The sequence below is a fragment of the Haemaphysalis longicornis genome, unplaced genomic scaffold (genome assembly GCF_048455015.1).
Source record: "Haemaphysalis longicornis isolate Haplotype H1 unplaced genomic scaffold, Haemaphysalis longicornis Haplotype H1 scaffold_11, whole genome shotgun sequence".
In the NCBI taxonomy this organism is placed as follows: Eukaryota; Metazoa; Arthropoda; class Arachnida; order Ixodida; family Ixodidae; genus Haemaphysalis; species Haemaphysalis longicornis.
In genome coordinates this window covers 115,405,399-115,424,559 of record NW_027526214.1, presented here as the reverse complement: position 1 = coordinate 115,424,559, position 19,161 = coordinate 115,405,399, and the positions used below count along the sequence as shown (strand labels likewise).

General features: G+C 45.3%; 1 protein-coding gene across 1 annotated transcript; it reads left to right on the top strand.

Moving 5' to 3' along the window:
* Positions 1-3,931: 3,931 nt before the first annotated feature.
* On the top strand, positions 3,932-5,610 carry LOC144160891 (uncharacterized). Its single transcript, XM_077691996.1, has one exon. It carries the CDS (start codon positions 3,932-3,934, stop codon positions 4,901-4,903), a length of 972 nt encoding a protein of 323 aa, XP_077548122.1. The 3' UTR covers positions 4,904-5,610.
* Positions 5,611-19,161: the final 13,551 nt, after the last annotated feature.

Here is a 19,161-nt window from a genome sequence, read left to right as displayed (position 1 = left end):
CTTTTCTCTTTGTGTTGTACCACCTGCCAATAATTACTTCGAAACAGGGCGCATTGTAGCGCACCTTTTCTCCCAAAAAAGAGGGAGGGCAGTGCATTCTCTCTCATATGTATGTCTTGCGTTTTTTCTTGTTTTGCTGAATGATGACGTATGATTTCTTTTAAAGAGGACGCACTGTAGCGCAACTTCCTCTCTCAACACGCACCTATAAAAGCGTTCTGCAGTGTACTGTAAATGTTACTCCGATGAAGACTGGAGCACCAGTCGAAACGTTAGTAAACATGTTTGTTCTTGTTTTTTGAAACTTGCGTCGGACTCTACTTTTTGACATATATATATCTATATATACATATATATATATATAAATATATATATATATATATATATATATATATATATATATATGTATATAAATATATATATATATATATATATATATATATATATATATATACACATAGACAAAGTAGAAGTACGCTCTTCGGAGACTTTATTTCCAACGTTTCTACCTGAGACAGGTCTTCCTCAGGAATGAAAGCTTTCGGTAAAATCGTACGGACTGAGAGTGGGGGCGGCGCCCCGAAACACAAGCCACATGGGAAACAAACACACAAACGACCACACACAGCATACAGAGCTTATTCTGCCAAAGGCAGGCGAAAAAAAACCTTCAAAAAAAAGGCGAAAGGAAGACGGAGGAACAAGGTGGCAAGGAGGAGGCAAGAAAGAGGCAAGGAGGAACACACTGCATGAACGCGGGTTGTAGGGATAACAGAAAATGCGACGAGTTCACGGGTGGCGAAAGGCCCAAAAACATCCGGTGTCTCCGGGAGGGAAAAACTACAAAGCACACGCCGCCACGAGCAGTGAGTTTACATGCGCGTCACCGGTAACAAGGATTAACTACTGACCGTCTTCAGCGGCATGGTCAAGAATGCAAGCGGGGCCAATTACTGCAGCTGAAGCGTAGGCAGCCTCCACGACTTTGGGGGGGTTCCACAAAAGCCAATGGGGGAGCCCATTTGAGGCGGCCCCTTCTCTGCCTAAGCCTCCTTTTGTACACGGCGTCGCGTCGTGTCGCGCCAGGTCAATGTACGGCCTGTTAACTGTTAGTACTCGGCTTTCGCCGGCACGCGTAAGCCCTGGGCCCAATCCACGAAAATATGTCGCAGCGCGGCAATAAAATAAAAACATGAAAACAAGAAGAGAGAGGCGACCATCAGTATGTGCCGTGCCTCTGGGGCAACCAAAGAAAAAGAAAAAAAGAAAAAGAAAAAGAAAAAGAGGGAAACAATGAAAAAGAGAAACAAAGCAAAACATGAGTGGAAAGACAGGAAGGACGCGTGCAATCCGTGAACACCAGCATTGGGGATCACAATGTACTTACAAAACACCCGAGGCATAAGCCACAACAGGCACCAAAATAAAATACTTCTTACACGCTCGGTTGGAACTAAAAGCTTCAACATTCCGTTTCACATTTCTCAAGGATAAAATGGGTATGACATATGGTGACATAAACAGGCAATGGGTACCATCTGGTTATTAATGAGGCATGTTATGCTTGCTGAGCGTTGAGACAAGGAAATGAGAGAAAAAATTATAAAAATAAAAATAGCGGGGACGGGAAGGGAAGTGTTGGGGGGGGGGGGTCGGGAGCGGACGAGATAATTCTAGTGACTGCGGAACATAATGGTAGGTTGTTGGTGTTACAATGTACAACCTGACACCTGGAGCAACAGGCTGCGTGTAAACATGAGACCGTGCAATGCCCTGCGCGGGAAGGGCCGATAGCAAAAGGACAACAAAACTACAAGGTCTCGTATGTCCCGGGGTCACTATGCTTCAATGGTCATGCAGCGTACGAATTACAGTCATAGTCCCAGGACTCTCATTAAGACCCCCCTTCAGGGTATTAAATTTGTAGATTAAGTAAGACTCACATTGTTCTCGCTCCCTACAGCTAGAAAAACTGCTCTGTAGAAGCGTGACTTTAATGCCATCGAAAGAGTGATTTTGCATCGCTAGGTGTCTGGACAAGGGAAGGTTTGGAGTGCCTTGGTGTGATAGCGGTGATTGTTAAACCGCATTCGAAAAGGTTCATCCGTCTGTCCTATGTACTGCATATTACATCCGCCACACTCCAATAGGTAAACCAAATTTGACGAGTCAATATCGAACGACCCACGTATAGAATATCGGAAGTCCGAATGTGTGCTAATTGCCACCCTCGCGGTCTGCACGTGTTTACACACCAAACATCTGTTTTTGCCTGGTCGGGAGCCTAATTGCTGGGCGTCCCTGTCTTTGGCGTGGACAAGATAGTCCCCTATGCTTTTAGCGCGCCTGTATATTACACGCGGAGGATCACTGAAAATTTTGGAAAGTCGTTCGCTCTGCTGAAGAATGTTGAAGTGCTTTTTTAAAATTTTATTCACGTTCGGTGGGCTACTAGTAAAAGTTAAGACCAAATTAGCGCGGGAATTATTCCCATCATTCACGTTGGACCCCTGTAGCAGTGTGTTACGATTTAAACTTGCCGCCCTAGAAATGGCATCGTCAACAAGGGCCGGCGGGTAACGCTGTTTGACGAGGACGCCCCGCATTCGGCTGGCGTTCGAACGAAAGTCTTCATCCCTGGAGCAAATTCTTCGAAATTTATGTGCCTGGGAATAAGGGATAGCCGTTCTGCAATGGCGTGGGTGGCAGCTGTTGAAGTGCAGGAACTGTGGGCGGTCTCTAGGTTTCCTGTACACACTCGTTTCCAGTGACCCCGCCCGCACATGAACCTGAACGTCCAAGAAACTAATTTCGGTGCGAGAGTACTCTTTGTGAATGAGATATTAGGATGAACTGTGTTGAATTCTTCTATAAAGGCAATAAGTCGTTGCTCAGTGTCTGTCCAGATCATGAAAATGTCGCCAAGGAATCCCTTGTACAGGGCAGGTGAACTGTCTGAAGTAGAGAGGAATTTGGTTTCAATATTGTGCATGAATATGGTGGCATAATTAGGGGCCATTTTTGTTCCCATCGCAGTACCACTTGTTTGGAGAAAGTATTTGTTTTCAAATTCAAAACTGTTGAGTTCTAATACGAGACGCGTTAATACCTCAACAACCCTCGGGCTGGGAGAGTCTTCTTCGCGGTGTTCGTTGTACGACTGAATGAGGGCACTGATGCCATCGCTGTGCGGAATGTTGGTATAAAGGGAGGTCACGTCCAATGTTACGAGAAATGCACCGTACGGCAAAACCATTGCCTGGATTTCTTGGAGAAAATGGTTTGTGTCCCGTAAGTATGATGGAAATTGAGGGGGTATATCGCGAATGGCAGCACCGCGTACGGACGGATGCTCATGAACTTCTATTTCTTCACCCAGATTGCCCTGCTCGGGGCGGATTCCATCGTGGGGCGACCGCCTGACATCCGTTTATCGCAAGCACGTTTCATCGCGCCTGCGCCGGAGTGTTCCTTCGATGGAGCGTCGTCGATGGAGCGGCAGGCTGCGCCTCGAGTGCTGTTTTGCCACCATCTCGCCACCAGTGTGACGTCAGTGGACACTTCCCGGATTTGGCATAAAACTCGGGGCCAGCTTCTGCAGCCTTTCAGTGGGCTTGGCAGCACCGCGTACGGACGGATGCTCATGAACTTCTATTTCTTCACCCAGATTGCCCTGCTCGGGGCGGATTCCATCGTGGGGCGACCGCCTGACATCCGTTTATCGCAAGCACGTTTCATCGCGCCTGCGCCGGAGTGTTCCTTCGATGGAGCGTCGTCGATGGAGCGGCAGGCTGCGCCTCGAGTGCTGTTTTGCCACCATCTCGCCACCAGTGTGACGTCAGTGGACCCCTCCCGGATTTGGCATAAAACTCGGGGCCAGCTTCTGCAGCCTTTCAGTGGGCTTGGCAGCACCGCGTACGGACGGATGCTCATGAACTTCTATTTCTTCACCCAGGTTGGTGACAAATATTCCGTGTATTCAATTAGGGACGATTCCCTTACCTTAACCGTGCTGCCAAGCCCACAGAGTCTGCTTGCTTCGTTGTGTGATTGCTTGCATGTTATAAAATTGCTGTTGATAACATCTGGAGACGTAGAGCTAAACCCCGGACCGACCTCGGATTCGGAGTCTGAAGCTACCGTAAATAGCCAAATTCTGAAGAAAATACTAAAAGAGCAAACAAAAACCAATAAGACGCTCACCGCGCTTTCTGCCAATCTAAAACAGGTTGAATTAACTATAGGTAATGTACAGGAAAGGATAACTTCGATGGAGAAGGAGCTTGCTCGTTTACAAAAATGTGAGGATAAGCTGGCCGAGCACGAGGTACTCTGGAAGGGGACAAAGGAACTGGTAGAAGAGCTGTCAGCTAAGATCGAGGACCTGGAAAATCGTAGTCGAAGAAATAATGTTATAATTTATGGCTTAAGTGAAGAACCAAACGAAGACAACAAATCCCTGCGAAACAGAGTTGAGCAAGAGGTATTTCAAGAGTTACTTGGCGTGGAAGTTAAATCAATTGAGCGGATTCACAGGTTGGGTTTCAAACATGCTGAGAAACCCCGGCCGGTTATACTGCGGCTTTTTGATTTTTCTGAGAAAATGAAAATAATGGCATCGTGCCCTAAGCTAAAAGGAACGGAGATTTCAGTGTCAGAGGACTTCTCAAAAAGGCTACGTGACTTGCGCGGTAAGCTGTGGCGTTCTGCAGCTGAGGAAAAGGCTAATGGGGCGAAGGTTTTACTATCTTTTGATAAATTGAAGGTAGACGACAAAGTTTACACTTGGGACCAGCTTCTAAACTGTCGGGTAGAAGTCACGCGGCCTGCTGCGCAGGAGCGGATTGAACCTGATTCAGCTGCGCCTGCCCGTGTGACCAAGCGAAGGCGCGATAAAAAATGACAGTCTGTAACCAAAGTGCTCAGAGTTGTTTCGCTCAATGCGCGCAGCATCGTGAATAAATCTGGTTTAATCGAAGACGTAATATCCTGTTATCATCCTCATGTCTTAGTAATTACAGAAACATGGTTGCATGCAGGTGTGCAGGATTCGGAAGTCGTACCCTCTACTTATAAACTTATTCGTAAAGACAGGGAATCACGGGGTGGGGGAGTAGCCATCGCCATTAAAAACAACATCGGTTTCACTATTTTGGTTGGCATTTGTGACCACGAAAGTGTATGGTGTAAACTTAAATTTCTTGGCAAAACTATACTTCTGGGTGGCGTATACAGACCACCTAATGCTTCCCATGAATATTTAGAAGCCATGTACGACTATCTTGCAGAAAATACAAATTCCAGATCGAATATTATAGTTACAGGAGACTTCAACTTGCCGGGTATAAACTGGTCTGACTTATCCCATGATGGCAAACAGTCTAAAAGTGCTGACTTACTGCTCACGACCGCGTTCAACTTTTCTTTACACCAACTAGTTTCCGACGCTACTAGGGTTGTTGACTCGTCCTCATCACTCCTTGATTTGGCCTTTGTTAGTAGCTCTCTTCAAGGCTCATCCGTTAGTGTTGAAAACGGGATTTCCGATCACAAGTTGCTTGCTTTGTCATGTCCTGTCTCTGGTACACGTTCTTTTACTAAGCCGTCAGAAATTCTAGTCAGAGACTACACTCATGCGGACGACGATGCTGTCTTAAAATATTTGGAATCGCGCTTCGTTAGTTTTAGCCTAATCACGGATGTTAAACAAATGTGGTCAGACTTTAAAGAAATTGTTTTCTTTTGTGAGCGAGAGTATGTACCATTAAAAAGAAAACGCATTAATAGAGAACACCCTTGGTTCTCGCGAGAATTGATTCATTTAAAACGAAAAATTAAGCGACGTCGCAAACGTGGTAACACAAGCGACCTACAAAGCCTTATTTCTAATCTGAAGGAAAAAACGCGATTAGCAAAAGAGCATTCTTTTCCGTTACTCTGAAGTCATTTATGAAGAATCAACCCCAAAAGTTTTGGCGCTATCTCTCAAAAGATAAACAACGCATTTCGGAGATAAACGTTTCAGGCGAAAGTATTGTTGACGCGACTACCATTTCTAACAAATTTAATGCCTTTTTCCAATCCGTGTTCACGCGGACAGCTTCGCACGCTGCGCTGCCGTCATATGTTTTTGATTGTCCTATGCCTGAAGTAGAAATAACAGAGGATGGTGTCCTCAGCCTTTTGCATAAACTAGACGTGAAAAAATCAGCTGGCCTCGATCAACTGTCTAATACTTTTTTAAGTAGATATGCTGCATGGGTAGCTAAATATCTACATCAAATTTACGTTATGTCCTTACGCACTTCGACTATTCCCGATGACTGGCGCTCGGCAAAAATTATTCCCGTGCATAAATCTGGCTCTACTCTAGAAATTAACAACTACAGGCCAGTTTCCTTAACGAGTACTTGTTGTAAACTGTTTGAGCATATTATCTATAAGGCTATCATTACTTACCTAGAATACAACCATTTGCTTTATTCTAAACAGCATGGTTTTAGATCTGGTTTATCAACCGTTACCCAACTATCGGAAATAACAGATGATTTAATTAGTACACTTAATACAAATGGTCAAACCGACGCTATATTTCTAGATTTGTCAAAGGCGTTCGATGTCGTCCCCCATCCCGATCTGATTACAAAACTACTCGCAATAGACATTGAACGAAAAGTAGTCGCATGGATAGAATGTTACTTAAGAAATAGAACACAGTGTGTCGCCATTAATGAGTGTATCTCCGAAGAGTTGGATGTGTACTCTGGAGTTCCACAGGGCTCTGTATTGGGCCCTCTCCTTTTTTTAGTATATATAAATGATATTTATCTTAGTGTTGAGCCCCCTATCCATATTAAATTATTTGCGGACGACTGCGTGGTATACACAGCTATTAATACTCGAGATGACCAAACTAAATTAAACAATGCTTTGCACTCAATTGAGACATAGTGTACAAAGTGGGGTTTAAGAATAAATGCTGCTAAGACAACTTCTATTACATTCAGCAACAAAAAGAGGCCCCTCGGCTTTACTTATTCTTTAGGTAATGCTACCATAAACAAATCTGATAAGGTTAAATATCTAGGCGTCACACTTACAAGTAACCTTAGTTGGGAAACGCACATTGATAACGTTTGTCAGGGTGCACTTAAGAAATTGGCATTTTTGAAAAGAAAGTTGCGCAATACCCCTCCTGCTGTGAAATTAAACGCTTACAAAGCACTAGTACGACCTAAGTTGGAGTATGCAGATGTCATTTGGAGCCCTTACCAACAATACTTGATAAATAAAATTGAAAGAGTACAGAATTTAGCTTTGCGCTTCATTTATTCTGTTTATTCGCGTCACTCCAGCGTAACCACTTTACGTGATAGGGCACACCTCCAAAAACTTGAGCAGCGTAGGGTCATATCTAGCTTAAAATTTCTTTATCAGCTTTACTACGGTCACTTCAAATTGTCGCGGGAAAACTACATCAAAGAGCCTTTCAAACATTCAGCGAGAACTCATCATGGTAAGACTATTAGGCAACCGATTAGTTACATTAATTTGCATAAATTTTCTTTGTTTCCTCGAGCAATTTCTTACTGGAATATGTTACCTGAAGAGACGGTGAACTCTGTGTCGTTGGAAGTGTTTTCTCAGCGTATTGATAATATACGCTTTGGTTGAAGTGTTGTTTCAAAATTGGAATACATGATCATTTCCATTTCTTTTCCATATACGATTGTGTAAGCATATTTGCGCCTGCGCGTATGTGTGTTGTACGTTTTAAAATTACGTCAAGCAACACTGATGTATTGTCGAGTTGTATGTTGAATTTATGCCGATGTACTTCTTTGTCTTCACTCCTGCATGGGCCCGAGAAGGGCCTGCAGTATCTGTAAATAAATAAATAAATAAATAAAATATAACCTGAAATTGGTTCTGTGATGGTGCCTATTCCCGATATAATTGGGCGGCCGGGATTTCCAATTTTGTGTAATTTTGGAAGCATGTAAAAGCGGCCAACCACTGGGTGGGCCGATGTTAGTGCCCTGGCAAGTTTTCTATCAATTTCTCGGGCCCCCACAAGTTGATCCAGCACGTTATTTACAATTTTTTGGTGTTCTTTAGTAGGGTCTGATAGAAGGGGCTTATAGAATTTCCGGTCGCCTAATTGCCGATCCCATTCTTTGACGTAATCATTCCGGTCGAGAATAACAATCCCCCCTCCCTTGTCAGCTGGTTTTATTACAATGTCCTGTCGGTTACTCAATGCATTGAGAGCATCCTGTTTCTTTTTTTGTGATGTTGTGATCACGGGTTCGGCGTGATTGGTATGCCTGGAAAACGTCTCTCTGGACGGCACGAATATACAAGTCGAGATTTTCGTCCGTTTGTGCACTGGGGGTCCAGTGGTGCTTGGCGACGAAAGAAGGTTTGGCGTTCTCCCCATCACTTTTATCGAAGAAGTACTCTCGTAAACGCAGAGTACGGGCAAAATTATCTAAATCTTTCAGGAGTGTTAATTCTGAGTACTTCCCGTTGCTCGGGCAAAATGTGAGACCCCGGGACAGAACAGATATCTCAGTGGCTATTTGCCCGCCCCCGTCGCCGCATTCAACCCCTAGCGGCGGTTCTCCCGGCATGCTGTCAACACGCTCCTCGCGGTCAACCGCATCCACAAGAGGCAGACAGGGTTGTTGTCTGACGCCCCTCGCATACGACCCGCCATGCCCCGGGACGTTATCCCTTTCGAGTTTTTTTAACTTTGTTTTTGAAACCTCGAGGGTTTTTTTGGCCTCAAATAAATTCAGCTCCTCGAGTTCCGGCGCTGAAAGTAACGCACTTTTCCGGACTCGACGTTCCTCTCCCAGAAGTGACGTTAACATTACTTCAGAGTGCTCTATTGTGCCCTGGAGTAATTCTAGAGAAGCAGTATTTAGTATTCGATTCCATTTTTCTACATTCTCATTAGATAGGTTCTTCATTGAAGGAGGCCGTGAAATACGGAGCCCTTTGGGTACAATACCTTCTAGCTTATATGTTTGAAGGGTACGAACATGAAGGTCATGGCGTACGCGCTTTTATACAATTTTCCTGACTTTTAAGAATTCTTGGGATTTTAAGGTTACGGCACCTGAAGAAGAGGAAGTCGGCTTGGGCTCGGGGCCAACACGTAAATCACTCTGCACTCGGCTGGCCGATCCAGGGCATTTCCTAAGGTTGTACCTTGGAGCTGGAGTTTTGACAGCGTCCTCACTGTCCCCCGTGGAAAGTGTGTGCAGCGCTGCGCGATCTTGCGGTGCTATCCTTGACAGGGGTTGCTGCGTTGTTCTCTGGGGGGTGCTCGTTGTGGGTAACTTGGGAGACGTGCGTCCATTTCCCCGTCGGAGCTCTGCGGTGGGGCCAGGGCTGGAACACCTTCGTCGTCGGAGGCGTAGGAAGGGTGACTCGGGTCCTGGTGTCGGGTCCACTTGACGGGCTTCAGGGCTGGCACTCTGCTTTCGTGGTCGGCGTGGGGGAAGTACCTCCGGTTGTGGAGCTGGACTCTCAGGAATGGCAGTTGCACCATGGTGTTGCGTCAAGGGAGTTGTGAGGGTGAGGACCGGTAGCTGGATTCGGGGAAGTCACATGGGTCAGTGGGGGCTAGTCCAAGTCCAAATGCCGACTTGGTTCAGTTTGCAGTGTGGCCTGTGCGAACGTAGGCTCCTGTAGCGTTTCACGAGCTGGTGATGGTGACGCATAATCCTGCCAGTCTGCAAACCTAGGCCGTCGGAGTTCTAGGAGGAAGGTGTACAAGTTCCACGCCATAATCGACACACCGCCAAAGCTTGGGTGTAGACCGTCGGCTGCCAGAACCATTTTTGGGGGGAAGTGATGCAGGCAGTGGTGCAAGAAAAAGGCGTTTTCACGGTTTTGGCACAACTCGACCAAGAGGCAGTTGAAGGCGTCGGCTTCTCTGTTGAATCTAGCTGCAGCGCGCCAATCATGGGGATTCCGTCGACGGTTTGGCGACCGTGGGAGCACCATAGTTACAAATGTTGCCTGGATATCAGGTCTCTCCTTTGCAATGTGGTCGAGAAGATTCGAGTATCTCTCCTTTGCGACTTGGCCGTTTGTGTTGGCTACGTCGTTTGTCCCAACGTGTAGGATGAGTTCTGTCACACCTCGTGGCACGAAGTCCAACGAGTTCACAACGTCGTGGATGCCGGCTCCCGGTAGCGTGATAAACGCCGGTGAGTGAGGACTAGATGGGTCGAAGTTCTTGTGTAAATATTTCGTTTGCGAATCCCCAACGATGGCGCACGTGGGGGCATGGGAAGGGAATTTCCAGATGAGTCCCGAAGAGGCGCACGCAGCAGACATTGTAGAAAAAGTCGTGAAGTGGAGTCCTTAGTTGCTGCAGGAATACGCACAAAGTAGAAGTACGCTCCACATGGGAAACAAACACACAAACGACCACACACAGCATACAGAGCTTATTCTGCCAAAGGCAGGCGAAAAAAAGCCTTAAAAAAAGGCGAAAGGAAGAGGGAGGAACAAGGTGGCAAGGAGGAGGCAAGAAAGAGGCAAGGAGGAATACACTGCATGAACGCGGGTTGTAGGGATAACAGAAAATGCGACGAGTTCACGGGTGGCGAAAGGCCCAAAAACATCCGGTGTCTCCGGGAGGGAAAAACTACAAAGCACACGCCGCCACGAGCAGTGAGTTTACATGCGCGTCACCGGTAACAAGGATTAACTACTGACCGTCTTCAGCGGCGTGGTCAAGAATGCAAGCGGGGCCAATTACTGCATCTGAAGTGCAGGCAGCCTCCACGACTTTGGGGGGTCCCACAAAAGCCAATGGGGGAGCCCATTTGAGGCGTCCCCCGCGACGCCGTGTACAAATGGAGGCTTAGGCGGAGAAGGGGACGCCTACAATAACTACAAGTGAACAGCAAAAGGCCAAGCGCGGAAATCAGTACTGCAATTCAACATACAGTATATGCAATGGGTTGAGGCAAAAAAAGAGCACAAAAACAATCAACGCAATAGGTCACTCGGGCTGGGAAAGGGTTGTTAGTAACTATTTGAAGGTTTCTGTATCTTTGGTATTACAACGTTATCCGGTAAAGCGTTCCAGTCTTTAGCAGTTCAAATAAAAAATGACTGCGCGAATGTGTTGGTTTTAGGGCGAGGGTATAGAACATGCTTCGAGTTGCGACTACGATCAGAAGAATGGGGGTGTGGTGTGATGTAGATGATCGGTGTGGATGAGTAATAGAATTTCTGGAACAGAGTAAGTCGTGACATTTTTCGACGGTGATTGAGGGTAGGGAGGTCGCACTTTTAACTCTGTCACACTTGTGAACAATGACTAATCTGATCGGCTTTGAATAGCTTCAATGTTTCTACGAGGTAATTCTGGTGTGGGTCACACTGCTGCCGCGTACTCAAGTTTTGGTCGGGTCACGTGGTAAAGGCCTGTATTTTCAAAGGGGTGGGAGCAAACTTCAAGGCATGCTGCAAATACCCTAGGGATCTATTAGCTGCAAGAATTGATATGGTTAATATGAACTGACCAATGCAGATCGCTTGTAATGGGTAGCCGATGTATTGATGCAATTAGTGTATTGTAGCAAGAAACCGCCCAGAGAGTAGTTGGGGGAGAATGGGTAAGTGCGTCAATGAAAGGAAAGTGATTTACATTTAGACACATTTAAAATTATCTGCCACATCTCGCACCAGTGATGCACGGCTTTAAAGTATCTTTGTAAGGATAATTGATCGGCTTTAGTGGTGATGGTTGCATAATGAACGCAGTCATGTCCTAATAAATGGATCTTGTTAGTATGCATTGCGGAATGTCATTATTGTATATCGAAAAAGGTTAGGGGACCAAGTACGGTTCGTTGAGGAACACCGGATAGGACGGAAGAAGTTATAGATCGGGAATTGTTTATAATCACAAAACTGTTTTCTTTTTGTATGTATAATATGAATGAAGGCGGCAAGCTGTGTTTCGCAGGACATGCCTTTCCGTAAACGATATTGTGAAGGGTGGATGAAGCTGCACTTTTCTAGGTAATTGATTATATGGGTGAATAAATTGTGCTCCATAATTTTGGATGGGACGCTTGTTAGCTATATTGGTCTGAAGTTATATGGGGACAATCTGTTGCTACTCTTAAATAATGAAGTGATTTTACCCAGTTTCCAGTCATCCGGAATTTCACCCAAGAAAGTTACTAAGAGAAGAAGAATGCCAGGACAGAACTAATTATCAGCTTCTTATTGTTTAATATTTTGTTGTTTATATTGTCATTTCCATTTGCAGATGAAGTTTTTATGTGGTTATTATGTCAAGTATTTCGTTTGCGGAAATGACACTTGGTGACATGGGATCTGGTATGGCAATATCAGTGTTACAAGATACGTTAGGGTTGTGATCAATCATGAAAACCGCACAAAAGACGCTGTTTAAGGTATCAGCAGAGTGTACGTCGCCTAAAGATTCATCGTTGGGACCTGATATAGCTATTGGCGTTTTGTTACGTGGGTTTATCGTTTTCCAAAATTTTTGTGGGTTACTTTTGAGCATGCGGGGAAGCGTTGTCGAAAAATTCCCGTTTAGCACTCTGAATGGTAACCGAAAGGTGTTTAACAGCCTCAGAGTACGCCTTCCAAAGAGATGGCTGTTTTTTTTTTGTTTATGCAGATCTAAGCAGGCGCTTTTTCTGGTTTTCTTTTATTGAGTTGTTGAACCATGTGGCAAATACTCAGTTTTTGGTGGTTATACTTGGTATAAAAATTTCCGATAGTTGTTTATTTATCGACTAACAATTTCCCATTGCTTTAAACTGGGCGTCCAGGGATTTCACGTTCGTAGTCAGGGTAAAATTTTTCGACATGGGTGTTTATGCTTTCCTAATTACCGCGATCATACAGGTATATCCGTTTTGAAGTACGATTATCCTGTGGACAAGTAAAACTGAAAGACACGAGGATAACTTTGTGATCGGTTATTTCTTTTAAGTAATGTACAGACTCTAGGTTGCTTGGGTCGGATATCAGGATAAGGTCTAATATGTTAGAACTGTGTGAAGTTTATCTTGTGGCGTTTGTAATACTTTGGATTAGCTGGAAGTTTTGCAAACATGCTAAGAATTTGCTGCCTTCATCAGAGTAAGAAAGAAACAATGTGTACCAGTTTATAACTGGGTAGGTAAAGTCCCCGCCTCAAACCACCTCAATATTAAGAATATTTTAAAAGAAAGCTCGTCCAGCAATTTGTGGTCCCGAGTGTTGCACTCGGTGTTGCACTTTAGGTCATGAAACGTGGCGCAAATTCACTCTCAATTTTCACGATCTTGGCTTCGCTAGAAAAGAGCCAATCATGATTGCCCAGAAGTGACACCGTGTTTCTTTCGTCTTCAAGCAAAACGCAAGCTTTGGCCGCCCTTTGCTCACAAAGGATAGTCAAGTAGTACATTTCACCTTCAATGTGCTTCATCTTTGTTCCATTCGTCGTCGATCTTCGCCCATGACGTACAAGGCCCTACAGGTCAGACGCTTTCTCTTCCGTGTTACGTAAGCTTGGTACCGCCCCATACAGTTACCAGGATTTTTGTAAGAAAGCACTACTTCCACACTGTACTGGCCCCCTTGTCGCCAGCTGAATCAAGGCGTCTGCACTGACTCGGACTCCCTTATCTTACAAATAACAACCAAACAACATCACTTTGTAACATTGTCTCAGAAGAGAAGTAGAAAAGGAGTGGGGTAACGCAACCAATTCATCTACTAGACACCGAAATGATGCATTAGCTTTGGCATTTCCGCTCATCAAACCACCTCAACACTCCACCTCGGCAATATCGATGAAGCATGCTCGGACTAAAAATCAGCGTATTACGTACATGAAACAGCGTGTGAATAAACAGACAAGTCACAAGCAACAATGCAGGTAGTGTTACTTTACGTCAAGAGACAAAAATCTTGGAAAATCGTCGAGACATTTTGTTTTGTCACCGGATGAATTCGAGAAGAAATGCGACAGCGTGGACGCTATATCTGCGCGGCTAAACAAGACATACCTTCCGTACCAAAACGCGACGCAAGCAACAGCCGTTTTCTAAGTGTGCCGTCGGATTTATAAATTATCGGGCCGCCGATAAGACTCCCTAACCCTCTCATGGCTTCGTAACTTTATCAGGAGTTTACAGTAATTAACAATTCCCACTCTGCCCTTTCCCACTTAACTTCTGGCGTACCACAAAGGTGCGTCCTCGGCCCCCTATTCTTCTTAATCTTGTAATAAACTGCGACCGATCCCTAAAACGCTATGTTTATGGCGTTTTAGGGATCGGTCTGCTCTGCTCGTTCGGAGCAGAGAGCTCCGAACGAGCTCTCTGCTTCTTCCAATCGGCGGCCGTCCTCGTTGCTCTGCTGATGGATTGGCCACTGACGATGCTCACAGCTTTTCTTCCGCAATGCTTCGTGCCTCTACACTCGGCCACACTCGGCCTCTCGGCCTCTACACTCGGCCTCTACACTCGGCCTCTACACTCGGAAGTGTTTGAATGGTCACTTGTCTTCTTGATGATCGTCCCACCAATGGCTGAAGGGTTTGTGGTACATCTCTCCTCGATGGCTATGTGCCGTGGTTCAATATTTTTCCTTTCGCGTTATGGTGCCAGTCGCGTTATGGTGCGTTATGGTGCGTTATGGTGAATCACTTTGGCACCATAACAGTCGCGTTATGGTGCCAAAGTGATTCCTGTGTTTGAGAGTGTTCCTGTTCATGGTGATATGGTTGTCTATTCCATAAATGAATGAGTCTATCGCTTTATACGCATGCTTACATTCAGGTTTCTCGTCGTCTGCTTCGAAAATTGTCGTTAATACATCCTTGTCTGCGGCAAGTGCATCCTTATGGCGGACTTGCTTTTAGTGTTTTGTCTGGACGTTTGACACTACCTGGTTTCTGGCTTCGGAGCCACCCATTTGAACCGACACGATGGCTTTGCCTTTAACGGAGTGCTCATGAACCATTGCTGAGGAATTGCTCCAGGTGTCATTCTCGATCGTCTTCTCGCGTTCTCGTCGACACAAGATACGCTTCCTTGGGTGATTTGCATTACGCGTCGTGGAGAACCTACGATTGTCTGTCGGGGTCGATTTGGGGGATCCTGGACATGGTTCCCCCCTTCTGTGACCTTCGGTGTCGTCTGGCTGCTCACCTCCTCTTTTTTCAGCGACTTCAGTTCTGGACTGGTCTCTTCATCGTCCCAGCTCTGGAAATTTTCGAGCTCGTTTGCTTCTTGGCCTTCCAAAGGCAGAGGTGAGGTGGTGGAGGTGACCGGCCCTCCGTCGGCGACAACCTCTCCGAATCTTCGGGAGCCGAAGGTGGCTCATCTTCAAGTCAGGCCTCCATCGGCACGCAGAAAACCGCCCGCTTGTTATGGGCTTCATGCGGATAATTTGGTCGTGGGGCCCCTTCCTCCGTCACAGTTGGGGTCTTCTTGCTGGTTGTCTCCTCCTCCTTCACAGCCATATCCCTTAGTTCAGGACCAGGGCCCTCAACTACTGACCACTGACTGCTGACCACTGAACTATTGCCACTGGCGATGCTCACAGCTTTTCTTTCGCAATGCTTCGCGCCTCTACAGTCTATATAAATGATCCGCCAAATAATATTTCATCCTGCATGCCAATTTCACAGTTGATTGCCTAATTGCATAATTCCTATATACTGCGGCGACGTATAGGTAACACTGCAAAACGACGTTCACCGCAATTATGACTAGTGTAACATATTCATAATGTCAGTTAACACAGAAAATTGCAATATAATCTCCATTACGCGCAAGCAAAACTTTTCTACCTTTCGCTGCACTATCAATAATTGCCCACTGTCACTGGCTTCTTCCTATAAGTGCCTTGGAGGATACTTCACACATAATCTCTCCTGGTCTCTTCACACTGCCACCATTAGCGCAAAAGCTTCGTAGTCTTTGGGATATCTACAAAGCAATTGGCATAGCTGTGGCACTCACGTCCGTCAACTAGCCTACCAAACATTCGTTCGCCCACTGTTTGAACTCGCCGTTCTGGTCTCGCCACCTCAGCAGACCTTCTTCATTATATAATTGAAGTGATTCAGAATAGGGCGGCCAGTTTCATTTCAGGCAATCATGACTACCACAGCAGCATAACTCAAAGTAACCACAGCCTTTACTTTCACCCCTGAACCCTTGAGGCGACATTTCTATTCGTTTCCTCTTTCACGAATACGTGTATAGCAACAAACCTTTCCCACTTCATCTTGATGTTCCCTGCTTTACTTAACGTAGGTTGCATAATCACTTCATCTCCACGCGGTTATATGGGTCAACTGATCGGTTCAACTCGTCTGCTCTTCCTCGCGCCATACATTTGTGGAATGGTCTCCTAGATAACGTCGCAACAGTATCAGACATTATTCTTTTCGACAATTGCTCTTTACTCTATATTGGCAATAAGATCTTATAGGTCTTTTCTGCTTTTTCTTTTTTTCTTTGTTTCTTTTCCTCCTCGTCCCGCTGTCTTGCTGCCCTAAGTGTGTACCGGGCTTTTGGGCTGGTCAAGTTACCTGCGAGCAATGTTTTCCCAAATTGTCCGTCGTACTGTTTTTGTAAACTTCACAAAAAATAGACAGTCATTCATTCATTCATTCATTCATTCATTCATTCACGGCTTTGCACATTTTTTTTATTCTGCCATGCCCTGTATCCCTCGTATGTAGCTCTAAAAGTGTACTTGAAGGCCACAGGAAGCTGTTATCTGTGCACCACAGCACGGTCTTTCATGTTTTTTTTTTGTTTTTTTTTTTTTGGTGTCGCACTTTGCGTTCGACTATGAATGTTGTATAGTAAAAATGTTTTTTGAGTGTGGGCATAGGTTCTGCGTTCTTATTTAGGGTTTTTTGTGTGTACTGTAAACTATAGCAACTCATTTGTGGGCGTCGCGTCCATATAGTCGCCTATCTTTGGTTGCTGTTTTCATCATCTACTGCCCTGATTGCGTTGCATTCACTTTTCATTCTTGTGCGTATATTTTGATTGATTGTGGGGTATAACGCGCCGACGCAACGCAGGCGATGAGGCGCGCCGTAGTGGAGGGCTCCGGATGAATTTGGACCGCCTGGGGATCTCTAACGTGCGCCGAAATCTCGTACACACGGGCGTTTTTGCTTTTCGCCTCCATCAGAAAAGCGGCCGCTGCGGCCGGGAATCGAAACCGCGACTTCGTGCTTAGCAGCGCAACGCCTTAGCCACTAAGCACCCGCGGCGGGTTGTGCGTATATTTCATGTGTGTGCCTTTGCAATAGACTTTCATCTTGTCATCGTCTTCCGACTTTAATTTATCTTGCAATCCACGAGGCCATTAGTTGTTCTGCTATGTTATGTATAACGTTAAAAAATTCTGTATGATCTGTAACGCCTTACCTTTCTACCCCCTTACCCAATGCCCTGAAAAGAGGCCTGTAAGGTATTTTAAATAAATATTTCAATAAATAAATAAATAAAAAGTAAATAAATAAACAAGGCAAAAAAATTTATAAATGAATATTTAAACAAAAAAATAAATAAATAAAGCGGATTCGCTAAGTCGTGGTTGAGATTCAGTATCAAGCCGCACATTGCGATTTCGGTGACAAGCATGACCGCATTCAGGCGACAGGATCACCATCGGCATTCGTGACGATGCATTACGATAAGACCCAGCCGTGATAGAATTTAACACTTGAAAAACATCACTACGTATAGAGCGGTCAAAATTTCTGTGCAGGTGATGTGACCTTGCAGGTGATCTCGCAATGACTGCACATTAACAAAAACTAACTGTAGACTACTTGAAGAGGAAACCAAGCAAGGGCGACAAAAACAAGCTCGCAAGCGCTATCGAAGAGTGAAACCAACAGCTCCGCGAAGAAAGAGTCCGCACAATGAAACACCGCCTGAGCGTACTACAGGCAGCAGGTGTGGCCGGTGTGGAATCATACGTCTGCTCCAACATTGTCCAGCGTGTGGTCTTTTCTGCCATGCGTGTGGAAAATTTGCATATTACACGAGTCTTTCAGTCATACATGAAGAAAACGACAGAGAAAAATACGAATGCTGGGTGCCGAACAAGGTAATGACTCCGATGAGGAATCTTCTTTGAGAACCCTCACATTGAAGACTGTAGAAGGCTCATTCACAGACTGGCTGAAAATCGTTGTCGTAAATTGGCGTGACGTCTACTTTAGTGTGTAGACGTGCTCCGACATGACCTTTCTTACAGAGCAACGAGTGCAGCACTGGAGACCACCGCCTACCCTGAAATGAACAAATTTGAAGGCGGCAACATATCTGGGTGAGCAAATCAACATCATCAATGAATGTGAGCTACCTTGCTCAGTAAAAAGAAAAACCTGGCTAAAATTCTTCGACCTAAAACGAAGGCTCATGCCTATGCTTAGAGTCGCTCCATTCACAAAGCCAAGCTTGCTACGCTGAGTAAGTAGCAATAAACCGAAACAATAGAATGCAATGGATGACTTTATTCCGAGGACGTTGGTATCCCCGGTTGTGGGATATGGGAAAGTGAGTAACGTAAGATAGTTCATATGAATCTTTTCACTGCACTTTGAATGGTCTCTTAGCACGTGACGTATGGTTACCCCCAAAGGGGTACCATACGCGCAGCTGAAGTAGTGGCAAGGGCGCTCTGATAGGATGATAATCCGGGTATAAAAAATGTACCGTTCGGGAGCCACAAAGGCTGTTCATGAGGGGTCATCTAAAGAGAGGGTACATTTCGCCATCATACTATTTTATACCGATCTGGTTTTAGAGCAAATTCCGTAATTTCCTGTAACATTCTGTGATTTTTCTGACATGTTAGATATGTTCTAAAGAACGTTCGGGCGTACTTGCGTTTTGGGGAACTTGTCGTGGTCAGTCGAGTAAGCTGAACATGCCCAGATTAGATGGAATATATTCCGTCTATTGTTGCTGTGCCAGTAGTGGCACCGAAGAATAGCAATGTGCCTGTGTGTTTTCAATTTCGAAATGATGCCCGTAGTGTCGACCGAGTCATCGAGGACTTTATTATTAGAAATTTCACCTGTTCTTGTTAGGGACTCAGGCCAGCAAGAAAGCCAAT